The following is a 15,574-nucleotide window of genomic DNA, read 5'->3' as shown; positions in this document are numbered from 1 at the left end:
GCCCCCAATCCCTCCCAGCATCAGAGTCTTTTCCAATGAGTCAACTCTTCCCATCAGGTGGCCAAAGTACTGGAGTTTCAGCTTCAACATCAGTCCTTCCAGTGAACACCCAGGACTGATCTCCTTCAGAATGGACTGGTTGGATCTCCTTGCAGTCCAAGGGACTTTCAGAGTCTTCTCCAACACCACAGTTAAAGAGCATCAATTCTTCAGCGCTCAGCTTTCTTCACAGTCCAACTCTCATATCCATATATGACCACTGGAAAAACCATAGCCTTGACTAGACAGACCTTTGTTGGCAAAATAATGTCTCTGCTTTTCAATATGCTATCTAGGTTGGTCATAGCTTTTCTTCCAAAGAGCAAGTGTCTTTTAATTTCATGGCTTCAGTCACCGTCTGCAGTGATTTTGGAGCCCAGAAAAATAAAGTCTGACACTGTTTCCACTGTTTGCCCATCTATTTCCCATGAAGTGATGGGACCGGATGCCATGATCTTAGTTTTCTGAATGCTGAGCTTTAAGCCAACTTTTTCACGCTCCTCTTTCACTTTCATCAAGATGCTCTTTAGCTTCTCTTCACTTTCTGCCATAAGGGTGGTGTCATCTGCATATCTGAGGTTATTAATATTTCTCCCGTCAGTCTTGATTCCAGCTTGTGCTTCTTCCAGCCCAGTGTTTCTCATGATGTGCTCTGCGTATAAGTTAAATGAGCAGGGTGACAGCACACGGCCTGGACACTCTCCTTCCTGTTGGGCGCAGTCTGTTGCTCCCTGCCCTAGTAGCTAGTGTGTTACTATTAAGTAAGTCTCTCTCACTCTTTTTTCCGATATGTGACTCTACGCCAAAGGACAGTGTTGAATACTTACCTGAAAACTTGCTTGTCTTTGCAGATAAATTATGTTTTTAAAGTTATATTTTATTTCATTCACTTTTGAAAAGAAGTGTAAATTTATCATCGTCTCATAATTGTTTCTTGGCTTAGTTTTCAGATAACTATTATCGTGCAGAGATGATTGATGCCCTTGCCAACTCTGTTACGCCGGCAGTCAGTGTGAATAATGAAGTTCGAACTTTGGATAACTTAAATCCGGACGTGCGGCTCATTCTTGAAGAAATCACTAGGTTTTTGAACATGGAAAAACTTCTTCCAAGTTACAGGCACACCATCACTGTCAGGTATAATGATTCTTCATATTTGCTTCTTAAAGTTACTTGCTTTTATAATTATTAGAGAAATTTATTTTCATAAAAAATAGAGAAAGTAAAAAAAAAATCTAATATGAGTCTACCATCCATGGGTAAATTATTACTCTTTTGGAGAAAGTCTTCTAAATTTTTTCCTGTGATAACTATATCAATTTTTAATTTTTGACATATATATATTTTTTATATTCTACTTATGTCATGAACACTTCCTCATGTCATCGGAAATTATTCATAAGCATCTGCATAAGCTTTTATCCCATTGGATATAGTTTAAACATCCCTCTATTATTAGGCTTCTTTTAAAATTTTTTGCTTCTCTCATATTTTTTGTAACATGACTATCAACAGGTTTTATCTGTTTCATTAGGAATTTGCTAAAAACAATTGATGATTTACTGATTCAGCAATATAAAGTCTTAGCTTTCCATATATGTTAGTGAATAAACTATGTTTGTATCACTAAAATTTTTAGAAAGAGTACTTTATTTAAGTTATATTTTATGCTAAATACATTTTTCTGTAGTGTGTTCCTGTTATAAATATAATACCTGAAATTAGATTTCCAAAGTTTTGAAATGTGTTTTCTTTTAATAGAGTTTTTTAGAGTCATTATAAAAGCCGAGTGTTAAAGAATTAAAAAGAGGATTCAGATTACATCAATTTTTCAGTTTATTGTTACAGATTATTTTAAATTCCTAGGAAATAAGTTTAATTCAAAATACTTTAACAAAAGTATTTAACTATAAATCCTATTTTCCTAGTTGTTTGAGAGCCATACGAGTGCTTCAGAAGAACGGACATGTGCCCAGTGATCCATCTCTTTTTAAATCTTACGCAGAATATGGCCATTTTGTGGACATTAGGATAGCAGCTTTGGAAGCGGTGGTTGATTACACTAAAGGTAATGCTTTAGAAATATATGCTTATATCATTTTAGAAAGAATTGTTTACCATTTACTATTTAGTCATTAGCATTTTCATAGTATGTACATACAGATATCTTGATTTTTAATTAACTCACTGATTTAGAATTTTTGGTAAATATAGAATTCATATAAGAATTTGTAAATGGGAGAAAAGAATAAAATTATAGATAGATACCTTTGGTCTTTCCAAAAAGTCTGTGCATCATTCTGTAGCCTTAATGAACATGTTATTTCAAGATATCTTGGAAGAAATTTCTAATTATATAAGAATTCAAGAAAACATTTTGTACCTGTCAGAAGTTTTCTCTGCAAAAGTCGAAGAAGAGCTAACAGTCGGGGACTTCCCGCACGGTCCAGAGGCTGAGACCCCATGCTCCTAGCACAGGAGCCTGGCTTCCATCCCTGCTCAGGAAGCTGGGTCTCACATGCCACAGCGGGGACCCAGCACAGCCAATAAATACATACTGAGGGGGAACAGGTGTGAGTGGGGACTTCAGGAGAGGGGTAAACAAGGCTTCATGAAGCTGGAAAAAAAAAGAAGGAAAAAAGTGAATAAGGGAATATTACATATTCAGAACATTGTCAGAAATACAGAGGGGAAAGTACGTTGAGATAAAATATTAAAAAAAAAATTGTCTTGAAGAATAATAGGCGGAAGAAATAATAGGATGTATCCTATTATCCAAGAAATAATAGGATACTTTGAAAGAGTGTAAATGAGACTGACCTAAGCTAGACTCTTATGAAGTTTAAAATTTTAAAATTAAGGAAAAGTCTGTAAATTTCTAACTATTCCTAGAAGCGTCAGAACCCATTTATTGTACAAGGTAAAAAAATAATGTAGCCTATAAATTCTTCAGAGTATGAAGAATTCGAAAGACAGCACAGGCCAACATGATGTTTAGGGGAAATTACGATCTAAGATTCTCTGCTTTGCTAAATTGTTGTTCATGTATCCTTGAAGACCTAGAAGACCATATCCTATATGTAATATTTTTAAAAACAAAATTCCTGGTCTTATTCAGTGGTCCCCATCCATGCTTTCAGTGCAGGGGGCACAGGTTTGACCCCTGGCTGGGGAAGTTCTGCATACCATGGAGTGCTGAAAAAATTTTTTCCCAAGAAAATTTTCAGCTGATCTGGAGGTGAACCAAAATAATAACTCAAGATTGATGAAAGTGTGATATGAAATTCCCAGTGAAATGCCAGGCATCTGTTCCTATAAACTAAAGAGCTAAGCTTAAATACTTGTTAACATGTAAAATTTAATGCAAATTTCAAAACATAGTCTTAAAAAATAATATGCAAATATAAGAAATGTATAAATCTAAAGTTCCAGATGATACTAAAATGTGGGGAATAAAGAAGTTATGGTAATTTCTTATCTAACTGTGTAAAGAGAGGATTGCTTAAATTTTACATATTAAGTAGAAGAAAATATACGCAAATCCTTATATTTTTGTGTAAATTTCAGTAGGAATACTGCTTCTCAAAAGAAATTATAACAGGGTAAGGCAGAAAGTGAAGAGGAGCTAAAAAGCCTCTTGATGAAAGTGAAAGAGCAGAGTGAAAAAGTTGGCTTAAAGCTCAACATTCAGAAAACCAAGATCATGGCATCCGGTCCCATCACTTCATGGGAAATAGATGGGGAAACAGTGGAAACAGTGTCAGACTTTATTTTGGGGGGCTCCAGAATCACTGCAGATGGTGATTGCAGCCATGAAATTAAAAGATGCTTACTCCTTGGAAGGAAAGTTATGACCAACCTAGATAGCATATTCAAAAGCAGAGACATTACTTTGCCAACAAAGGTCTGTCTAGTCAAGGCTGTGGTTTTTCCTGTGGTTGTGTATGGATGTGAGAGTTGGACTGTGAAGAAAGCTGAGCACCGAAGAATTGATGCTTTTGAACTGTGGTGTTGGAGAAGACTCTTGAGAGTCCCTTGGACTGCAAGGAGATCCAACCAGTCCATCCTAAAGGAGATCAGCCCTGGGATTTCTTTGGAAGGAATAATGCTAAAGCTGAAACTCCAGTACTTTGGCCACCTCATGCGAAGAGTTGACTCATTGGAAAAGACTCTGATGCTAGGAGAGATTGGGGGCATGAGGAGAAGGGGACCTCAGAGGATGAGATGGTTGGATGGCATCACTGACTCAATGGACGTGAGTTTGAGTGAACTCTGGGAGTTGGTGATGGACAGGGAGGCCTGGCGTGCTGCAAGTCATTGGGTCACAAAGAGAGGAAAAGAATGGAAAATATTAGAAATTAAATCCTGAAAATAAAGGTTTTCAAATCATAAATATAATACTTTTTTAAAAGGTAAATGGAAATAGTGAATTTTGTTAAAGTTAATCATAGTACTGGTTTTTATAGCTGTTTTTTATGTTGTACTGAAAAGTTAAGGCTGCTCTTAAATAAACCACTTGGGCAGCAGCGGTTCACTGTGTGATTCAACTGAGACACCGTTGAATAGCAAACCTCTGTAATTTGATCTGAGCATCTAGAAACACACTTCGATTTAAACACATTTCCATTTAGAGTTATTCATCTCTGATTTAGGGCTCTAATAAATTACACTTTTGTCTTATGTTGTATTCGCCATTGATTTGAACCTAAGTGGAAAATACACGGTTGGTCCTGTTTTTGATGCTTTGACTGCATAGATGGCACAGCTGTAGATGGCACAGATGCAAGTTGTAAAACTTGCAAAGTAGCCTCTTGCATTAAAAATGTAAGAAATTACCTACATCCTTCATTTCTGATCAGAGACCTGGCTGAGACAGAGCCCTACATAGTAAGTGTGAGCTCCTTGCTTGTCACGTGTTTAATGTGTGACAATTACCACAAGTACGTTTCCTTGTTTTTGTTTTCAGTGGACAGGAGTTATGAAGAATTGCAGTGGCTACTTACCATGGTTCAGAATGACCCTGTACCCTATGTAAGGTTAGTGTTTTTGTGCTATAATATTTTGTTTTTATAAATCATGAAGTAAGTAATTTCAGAAAATTATACATGGAGTTAAGTCTTAGTTTTTGAAAATACAGGAGTACCTTATTCAGGTACTCATGCCGTTTTTTATTTGGTTTGCCTTTGGAAAGATACTTTAAAAGATATATTAATTCCCTGAATTTTACACATGATTTCTATTGTAATTTAAAGAAGAGCTTATGTAACCCTTTTTAGTACACATGGGAAAATCCCTTATGTATCAAAAAAATCATAAAACCTCTTTATCAATTGATACACTGTATTTTGAAAGTAAATAAGAACAGTGTTTTGTTGTGTCCCATTTGTTCCATTTCTTGCTCATATAAAATCCTAATTTTTAATAAATGCATTTAGGATCAAAAAATGTAACACAACATTGTTAAAAATTTAGAAAATAAGGGAAATTAAAATTCCAGTCCTGACTTAGTAACTATTTTCATTTTTGTATTCTCTTCATTTTGTTCATTTCTGCTGCTTGCTTTTGCAAAGTAGGATACTTATAGTGTATTTAAGCAGGATTAAAACTTTTTACTATATCTGTTTTCCTTTCTTTATACCTAATAGACTCAAATTTGTGTTCATTTGTTGTAATAATTCAGTTTCATAAAATGAAATTTGAAAGCTGGAAAATAATTTAGATTTTAGCCATTCCAACTGGAAACGAGAACATAGACCCAGAAGCCTCGTCTTGCTCAAGTTTGCACATCACTTGGCGGGTATTTTCTTCTGAAAAGGCAGACAGATCCACTCTGCCTTTTAACCTCACTGGAGCGCGTCGCGCTGTGAGGCACACGTAGGTGATCTCAGCTCCTAACGGGGAAACCTTTGAGCAGCAGTTGTTTTTCAGGTTAGTTGTAGCAGGTTCCTGGTTAAGCCACCTTGTGTATTTCAGTGTTTTAAGCAATGGTTATTAAAAAATATTCTTTGTACAGTTTTGCTGTTTTTATTTCATGGTTCTTGATTTGTGATCTGAATTTTATTATAAATAATTTGTCCTTGGATTGATATATATATATGAAGGACAAGGTTGATGTGGACAAAAATCTCATAATCACCCGTTCTGAAGTGCATGTTTACATGAAAGAGAGTCGGCAGGAAGCCAGCCTCGTCTGTTTTCTGGTAGAGCTCATGCATTTGAAAGTTTATAAGATGCTGCTGATGGCAAGTAGGACAGAAATTATAAATGTAGCTTGTCATGTGTTCATTTATGTTTTCAAGTCACATCAAGAACTAACATTAAGGCACATACTTCTGACATCTCAAAACTGCGTTTTGAAGACCATTTTATATAATATTTGAAGTTGTATTTCTAAATTAGATACTATACAGTCTGATTGCTTTTGAAATGTTGTGGAGCTCATGATATTCAAGTTTCAAGAACATTTATTTATACTGTGAACTGAAAATCTATTTAAAGATACATTCGTGATTGTATTTGACATGTTTACTTCATAATTGATACGGTTTATTTCTATCACCAATAGGGAACCTCTTAGGCTTTACTTCATATCATCCAGCTCATAGTTACAGTTAAAAAAGGTCAGCACGTCTTTAAAAAGCTTTAATAGCAGTGAATGATTACAGGATAGGAGTGTTACCACATTAATGGCATTGTATGTGTGTTACTTGGTGTCTTGGGACATCAGTCGCTATATTTTTTGTGGGTTTTCCCCCCTCTGGTTTTTATACTTTGAATAGAAACTTCGTCCTTTTCTCTGTCATCGTTACCTTCTCTTTCCTCCCTCCCTTCCTCTCTGTCTCTGTTGAGGTATAATTGACAGTTTCAGGCACACAGCATATTGATTCTCTATTTGTATAGTTTGAAAAATGATCACCATCATAAGTTTGGTTAACATCCATTACCATACATAATTACAAGTATTTTTTCTTATAGGAACTTTCAAGATCTGTTCTCTTAGCATCTTTCAAATATGCAACACAGTTGTTACTAACTGTAGTCACCACGTTATCCCCTCATGACTTACTGTATAAGATGAGCGGGGATTTGTACCCCTTGATCCCGTCCACCTGTGTCACCCACCCCCACCCCTGCCTCTGACAGCCTCCGATCTGTTCTAGTATTTACACTCCCGGAGTACCCAGCATATAGAACTGCTGTGTTCTGCTGTTAACGGGATGGTATTCTTAGTCTTAAAGATAGGCAAACATTTCTATTTCTGCTATTTCTGTCTCTCTTAACATCAGTGACATTCATCTCTCCTGCCTCAAATACAGCATTTTATTTTTATGGCTTTTGGTTGATTTTTAAACTCCTAATAGTAAAATGGCCTTTAATAAGAACTGATTCTTTTAAAAAGTACAGATTTTTAAAATTTCTCTCTTTTAACATTAAAAATTCTTTGTTATTGTGTATATCAGGATTACTGATTTAGATAGATCACTAGAGTTAGATAAAGCTCTGCAGAATTGGGGGACTGAAACCTTAAAATTTGGAGGAAAAGAAACTAACTACGTGTAATTACCCCTTTATGCTTTAGAGCTACGTTGAACATCATCTCTATAAGGTACTTGCTTGAGTCCCTGCTCCAGGTTAGGTTCATCAAGTAATAATTGTCCATAAAATCCTACAGTTGTTCCTTTACCCCGGTATATACACACTACCCATGTATATAAATATTAATTTATAGTTTAAATTTTTTAGCCTGTGTCTCCCCCATGGGAACATAAATTTTAAAAAGACAGAGACTGTTGTCTTTTGCCACTGCATCATAGCGTTTAGTATGACACCTGTATATGGTTAATCACATGTGTGTTAAGCAGGTGGTGGTCATGTGTATTACATGTATTGTACTTTCCCCTTCTAATCATATGTATGTTTAACTTAATTCATATGTTAAAGAAAAGTGATTTTATCTCTGTAGTGACAACTGTATGTAGAAAAAAACTTCAAGCTGTTGAATAATTTTTAAATGTTTGTGAAAGTTCTTAGTCTAAGAAGAGAGGTGATAAAATAAGATGGAGAAACTTGAGATAGTTTTCAAATGTTTTTATTTCACAGTTAGCAAAAATTTGATTTTTCTTTATCTTTCAGACATAAAATTCTAAATATGTTGACTAAAAACCCACCCTTTACTAAGAGCATGGAGTCTCCCTTATGCAATGAAGCGTTGGTAGATCAACTTTGGAAACTTATGAATTCTGGTAAGAGAGCAGTGGCTTTTAAAAAAGCTTTTTATTATTGGAGTTTTTTCATTTTATTTTTTTTAAGGAGACTGCTTACCGTACTTACCTTCACAGTGGTGGCTGCAGTAACATGTGCTCAGGGCATAGCCACACACTTTGCCCCACAGGGTAGTTGAGGAAACAGAAATACTAATTTAGTGAGAGTGTCTCAGATGTTTAAAGATCTATAAACATGAACTTGCACAGTCTTACTGTTATGTTTATTTCAGAAGGTCACAGAGGGTGGAAAAATAAGTCTTCTTTCTCTTTTCGGTAGTCCTCCTGGTGGCCTTTCCCAGAGGTAACCAATTCCTCACGTACCCTTTTCAGGGCGGTATACAGTGTTAGCTTTCTACACCGTAGAGACCATGGCATCTCATCGTCACAGTTTTAATTTACATTATCTGAGTGCAGTCAGGAGGCGGTCAGTGCTCCCAGGCATGAGCTCTGGAACCAGTTTGCTGAGGATTAAACCTCAGCTGAATGACTTGCTCTCAGTGTGACTTGTCTAAGCCCATGAATTTCTCATTTTAAAATAGAGGTACTTCTGCAAACTGAAAATTAAATGAGTTATTATTTGTAAAATGCAGTAACTAGTTCATATTAAGTGCTTGAAAGGTTGTTACGCTAACATACTAATGATACTATGTTGAGTACTTCTCATATATGTGAGCTATCTAGTTTCTGTTTTGTAAAGTGTTTATATTCTTTGACATTTTTGTTTAATTGAATCACTGATCTTTTCCTGTAGGATTGTAACTGTAATATATATGTAAAGAAAATTTGCTTTATGTCTCCGATATGTTGAAATTGTAATATTGGCTTTGATTTAAAATTCAATCTAAAGCTAGACTGAAAGTGTTTGGCTTAGAGAGAAGTTGCTACAGATAGATGGTGAGGGAGCAGTGGGTATTTATTTTAATAAATATGTTGCTTTACCTTCTCTCTAAAGTATTGGAAGATAACTTGCTTGCCTATCTCATTAGTGACTACTTCATGAACTTGTACAGGATCATTCAGCAGTTAAAATGTGACATGACAACCCCCTCCAGTACTCTTCCTTGGAAAATCCCATGGGTGGAGGAGCCTGGTGGGCTGCAGTCCATGGGGTCGTGAAGAGTAGGACACGACTGAGCAACTTCACTTTCACTTTTCACTTTCATGCACTGGAGAAGGAAATGGCAACCCAGTCCAATGTTGTTGCCTGGAGAATCCCAGGGACGGGGGAGCTTGGTGGGCTGCCGTCTATGGGGTTGCACAGAGTCGGGCACGACTGAAGCGGCTTAGCAGCAGCATGTGACATGAACTGTACTGTGTTGAGTATATTCTTAGCAAGAATGCATGATTCCATGATTGTGAGGGAGTGCAACTTGACAGACAGTCATAATGAAGTACGAAGAAGTCACATATCACTTCTTAGGGAAGGTTTCATGGGCAAAATAAATGTGTTTAAGGTTAATGGGGCAATCTCTATTAAAATGTTTGAACTCCATTGGAAGATGGTGGTTATACAAATTCAAGCTCTGATTGATGTTTAGTATTTATTTTTGCTAGTGTTCAGAATAAAGTACAGTTACTGCTTTGGTTTGGAATTCTCTGTGCTAATAATCTAAACAGAACAGATCCGTGAAGCCATCGGCATAAACAGTTTTTGCTCTTGCTCTTCAGATGTGTAAATAAAGGGGACAGAACAGTATGAACAGTGGGAATGGCTCAGATAACGGAGAAGGTTTTTTGTTTTTTTCTTTTTAATGTTTTTGGAGAACATTGGGCATTAGACAGGGAAGACTGATTGCCTAGAGAATTCTGGTTTTTACTCAGCAGCAGCATTCTGAAGACTTGTTATTTAATCTGCCAGCTACCCCTCCCAACTCAAATCACTTAAATGGCAAGGAACACTCATGTATCCCTCCCCCGTGATCCTTCCCTCAGGTAGCAGCTGCCCTTGGATTATCATTTGCAGTTATGCTTTGGGACCCGCCCTGCTGGCCTGAGCCAGAGAGGCAGTGCTCAGGGTGGATGGTCTCTGCTTAAATCAGAAAGTATCTGAAGACAAATCCCTCAGATCACAAATCTGATCTTAGAAAAGATCATTCCTTCATTTTCTGAGGTGATTGCTTTTAACGCTGATCAAGGCACCGTTTTCAGGACGTTTTTCTTTTCCTTGGTCGTGCTTATAAAATCTTGATTCCCTGACAAGGGATTGAGCCCATGAACCCTGCAGTGGAAGCTTAGAGTCCTAACACTGGACCGCCAGGGAAGTCCCGAGGATATTTTGCAGTAAACTCGTCATTTTGATGACAGAAGCCTAGAAATGTGTACAGTTAGGCTCCACGAGCATGACTGTCGTGTGGTCAGTCTGATCTTCCCATCCATCCTTTCTGACTCTGCCACTTAATGCCACTGTAAAGTGACAACCGTTTTAAGATTTTATCCCATGGTTTTAAAATACAATGTTCTCATTTTTTTCCTGTTTTATAATTTTAACAGAAGCACTGCTTATTTTTTAACTCCATCCTATCAGCCTTAAGTTGTAATATTTATAACTCAGATTTTTGAGGAGGGGGAACAGTCAAGGTCCCCCCATAAGAATAGAGCAGTGCTGCCTCCTCCATCCAGATTGAAGGCCCTGAAGCGTTACCGACCCAGACCCAAAGCCACACGGAAACACACAGGAGCAGCGTGCCTGCTCTAGGGGCTGGGGACTCTCAGCAGCCTTCATGCCCCGTGCCGTCTCGCGGTCCTCAGCTGACCCTCAGGAACAGGATGCCCCGGCTCATCAGAATATACATTTCCCACCTGCTTTTTAAAACTGAGATAATGCTTCTTTAAAAAAAACTTTTTAAGAGTTCCTACTCCGTTTCATGACTGGCTTCGACGTCGTCTACAGTGTATAAAGATTCCAGAATCGTTATTTGCAGTTGACGTAATTGGGCAACACTCCCCTCCAAGCTTTAGCCTTATTCCAGTCGTAAGTGCGCCCTAAGCCGTTCTGGTTTCCTTACTGACAGAACGTCTGAGGTGGGCGTCTTTTCCTGCTCTACCCCGAGTGGCAGACACGGAGGGCTCGCTGTTTCGGCAGCCTTCATTCTGTTCTTCAGAGGGCTGATTTCCTCCAGCCTCTGTGATGAAGGTCCAGGAATCCGATCCCTGTCCTCTGTGGAACCTTTCCATGTGTGAAAAGCATGGAGGAGGACAGTAATGAGGGCCCCCAAAACATGGGGCAATTTCAGTCCAGTAAAGTGTCCAGGTATGGATATTCCAGAGAAAGAAATGGATTTCCAGTGTAAAATCCTTACCTTCTCTCTGTACTGTTCCCATTTCTGGTTTCTCTCATGCTTCTCAGAGCTCTTGAGCAGTATTGTGCATCTGCTGTTACCTTACCACATGGTAGCAAAATCGAAGATGTCTCAAGTAAGACTGACAGTTGTTTCCTGATGTGCAAAGTGCCTAATACAGAGGAGTATATATAGTATGAGCTCTGTAAAATTGTGACTCCTCTGACGATTGAAAGTACACACCCATGTTAATGTCATAGTTACTTACGTGTTATGGTTGCTGTTCAGTTGCTAAATCAGGTCTGACTCTTCTGCCATCTCACAGACTGTAGCCCGCCAGGCTCCTCTTTCCATGGGATTTTCCTGGCAGGAATACTGCAGTGGGTTGCCATTTCCTTCTCCAGAGGATCTTCCTGACCCAGGGTCTGTTAGAGTATATCTCATGAAAATCATTACTTGATTGCAGTTTATTTACTTATTCTAATATTTGTTGTTGAAAACCACAAAACTTAAAATTATTAACTGTCATGAATTTACTGTAGCAATGTCTTTCCTTTTTGTGCCTCTTTTTTAAAACATTGTGGTACTCTTCTGAAACCCTCGTTCTTGGCCAAAATTATTTATGTGGTTTATTTTTCTTGTCTAGAAGAATATTTCTTCTCAGCTGTTTTGAATTCTCTAGGTCATTTTAAATTCTGGCTAGAAACCATAGTCACTATCTGACCCTAGGTGATAATCTCATCCTGGCAGCTCTGTGTGGTGGCAGTGCCCACCTGGAATGCCCCACCGGGACTGAAAGGCGCGCGGGAGGAGTTCTGGCGTTCCCGGCTCTGGTCCGCCATTGTTGTGGGGTGAGGTATACTCTGAGACCACAACCCCGATTTCAGAGGTGGAAACACGGATACTCATCAGAGAAGCTGAGAAGTCTCTCAGCCGCCTTAGACTGAGTTTCTGCAGATGCAGCTTTCCTCTGGCCAATACAAGTTACCATCTCTGTTACCAGCCTGTAGCCATCTCTGCTGTTTGCTGGTTTGTTTGTTTTTTTTTAACACGTTCCTAGTAGAACAGCACAAATATGTAGGTATTGAACAGACACTTCTACAATAAATCTGAGATTAGACTTGTGTTGTTTCAAATAGTCGTAGGGTTTCTTACCATATTTAAAATCTGAAAGTAGTAAATTTGAGCATTAGAATTTGTTTCCAGTGTAGGGTTCAGTGGGGTTCATGAAGGTTCTTGGTGTACCATCTTCCTAACATGCTATTAAAGAAGAAAATCGGACAAGGTGAACAGAGAATGAATGAATGTGGACCAGTTCTGACTCTTTGCGACCCCGTGGACTGTAGCCCACCAGGCTCCTCTGTCCATGGAATTCTCCAGCCAGAATACTGGAGTGGGTTGCCATTCCCTTCTCCAGGGGATCTTCCCAACCCAGTGATCAAACGCAGGTCTCCTGAATTGCAGGCAGATTCTTTATCATCTGAGCCACCAGAAAAGCCCAGTATAAGTCTAATACTCCAAAAATAGTATTTTTTTTTTCTGGCTTTAAATCTTCCTTTTAATTCCTCCTCCTTGGTTAACTGCTCCACGTTCATTCATTCCCTGTTCACCTTGTCTGATTTTCATCTTTAATAGCATGTTAGGAAGATGGTACACCAAGAGCCTCATGAATGCTACTCCTGGAAACAAATTCTAATGCTCAAATTTATTACTTTCAGATTTTAAATATAGTAGGTGTCTAATTTTTATTTCGTAGGAGAATGAAAGAATTAGATTTTTTTCAGTTGTAAAATTCAGTATTTCCTTAGAACATTTATGGTTTCTGTGACTGTGTAGGTACCTGGTATTAAGGTAGGAAGCATCTTTACAGTAGAGGGCTTGCCACTGGGGCCTAGGGCAGTAGGCAGCTCCTTTTAGGCATCATAACCCTCTGTTCCCTTCCGTTTGTACAGGTTCTGGACATCTACACGTGTGGATAGATGTGCACGCTGACCTTTTGTTATTGCTGTTGTTTGTTTCCTAGGCACTTCACACGACTGGAGGTTGCGGTGTGGCGCTGTGGACTTGTACTTCACGCTTTTTGGCCTCAGTAGACCTTCCTGCTTACCCTTGCCAGAACTTGGCTTGGTCCTTAATTTGAAAGAGAAAAAAGCTGTCTTGAATCCAACCATCATTCCAGAGGCCATAGCAGGCAACCAAGAAGCTGCGGTGAATCCAAGTAGTCACACACAGCTAGTTGGATTTCAGAACCCTGTAAGAATCACATGTGATACGGAAAAAGTATCAATAGTTTTATTATTTAGAGCTCCAAAGAAGAGAATTGTTTCTTTAGAACTAGAGGATTTTAGAGCCACTAACAGCTTCTCGCACCATTTTAAAAAGTGCTGGCTGACACTGTCTCAGCACTTGACAGTCTCTAAAGAGCTGCTGACAGCTGCCTACGGCAGCGCAGCAGGTGCTGTGGTGCCAGTCCACCCACTGCTCGTGATGACAGTGACTTTCTGTGCTGGAGCCTAAAGTGTCTCCTTTGAGTAGTAGAAAATTGAACATTTAACCAATTACATATTAACCGAACTTGTCTGTACACAGGACCTTGACTTTTCTCTTTTTTTTGCTACTTGGCATTAATAGCGTCATTCTAAACATTTGAGAAGTGCCTGATGACTGCTTATTGAATCATTAGTAAATAAGTAGATAATATGAATGGTCCAGTGAACATGTAATCTGCTGATTGGGGGAGGAGAAATGCATTATGTTTTTTTTTAGTTTATGTATATGTATATGTGTTTGCTTTTACAAAAACTTTTATTTCCAACTATGCATTATGAAATTATGAGACTTTATTGTAGAAAGACCTTCAGGATCCATATCAATTATTTTACTGTAATTTAAAGAAAGTTTTCCAGAAGCCTCTTGCTCATTGGTGACACAATGTCCCCAGTGCTTCAAGCTTCATTTTTCACCAATATTTAGACCAGATTACTTGCCTGGCAATACCCTACTGGTGTTTTGACACTTTAAAACGTGAATTTCTCTTTATGCTAGTTAGTAATAGTCATTTAAAAGAAGTTATTCACCTAGATTTTCTGAAATATAATCATACTTATTTTTGTAAATTTAAAATGTATCCTAGAGTTCAGGTTATATAAAGTAACACAAATCTTTTCATAGAAAAAAAAAAAGTCTCGTTAAAGAGCTCTTTTGTATCTGACTATAAGCCAGTGGAAATGAATGTTTCTAATTCTTGTCCATGTATGTTGATTTATCCACTTTCATACTTGGAGTCTTCCAGATAAGAGGGGAAATAACACCAAAATGTGTATGCTCTGGGGAAAGTTGAAAAGTTCCCTTTCATACCTCCCTTCTCCTCCCAGAAAGACCAGCAGACGGGGAGGGGAAGTTCGTTTCTAGCCCGTTGCTGACAACTTTCAGGCACTGGGCGTGTGCTAATCTGCATGGTTGCTGTAGGTCTTAGTTTTCAGCTATAACATGAGCTACTTGTCTTCAGGAATCTAATTTTAATCTTGAATATTGCCACAGGAAGATGATCACCTTGCCAAGGAAGCCTCATGTAATATGTCAGCTCATCAGCAGGGAGTGAAGAGGAAGGCTGACACACCACTGGGGTCCCCACTAGAGCCTGGTCAAATACTGGAGAAGAATGAGGATAGCAGTAAAGTCAAACTCAAAATCAGAGTAAGACATACAGGCTACACCTGTATGAGCAGCGTAGGGCGCTCACCTTCTTGTACACCCTTGTGACTACTCGCAGTGGTTTTCCCTTCGCAGGAACAGGTGGGACAGCCTAAATCGTAAAAGAACTCAAGTGTCCATCTAAGACACTGCAGCCGATGGTCAGACTTCTGTTGCCACACGCGTCTTCTCTGTCTGGGGGAGGAGCTCTGTGTGCACAGCCTGCGCAGCTCGCTGCTTCTCGCCACGGCGCAGGGCAGACCTCAGCCGCTCGTGCACGTCCAGTCGTCCCCAGTCAGC

The 15,574-nt window shown here is 38.6% G+C and overlaps 1 protein-coding gene across 6 annotated transcripts in view; it reads left to right on the top strand.

Moving 5' to 3' along the window:
- TAF2 (TATA-box binding protein associated factor 2) overlaps positions 1-15,574 on the top strand; it is an 88,307-nt gene that overhangs the window by 50,868 nt on the left and 21,865 nt on the right. For 4 of the 6 annotated variants that reach the window (XM_070802971.1, XM_070802972.1, XM_070802976.1 and 1 more), the window contains 6 exons: positions 983-1,176; positions 1,968-2,107; positions 5,006-5,075; positions 8,173-8,282; positions 13,605-13,834; positions 15,122-15,277. In XM_070802971.1, coding sequence (XP_070659072.1) covers positions 983-1,176; positions 1,968-2,107; positions 5,006-5,075; positions 8,173-8,282; positions 13,605-13,834; positions 15,122-15,277 — 900 coding nt within the window. The remainder of the gene's footprint in view (positions 1-982; positions 1,177-1,967; positions 2,108-5,005; positions 5,076-8,172; positions 8,283-13,604; positions 13,835-15,121; positions 15,278-15,574) is intronic. The other 2 variants (XM_070802974.1, XM_070802973.1) reach the window with 1 other exon arrangement.

Source organism: Bos indicus, chromosome 14 (assembly GCF_029378745.1).
Source record: "Bos indicus isolate NIAB-ARS_2022 breed Sahiwal x Tharparkar chromosome 14, NIAB-ARS_B.indTharparkar_mat_pri_1.0, whole genome shotgun sequence".
Taxonomy (NCBI): Eukaryota; Metazoa; Chordata; class Mammalia; order Artiodactyla; family Bovidae; genus Bos; species Bos indicus.
Note: the sequence above shows the minus strand (reverse complement) of the source record. Positions and strands in the feature narration are given on the sequence as shown.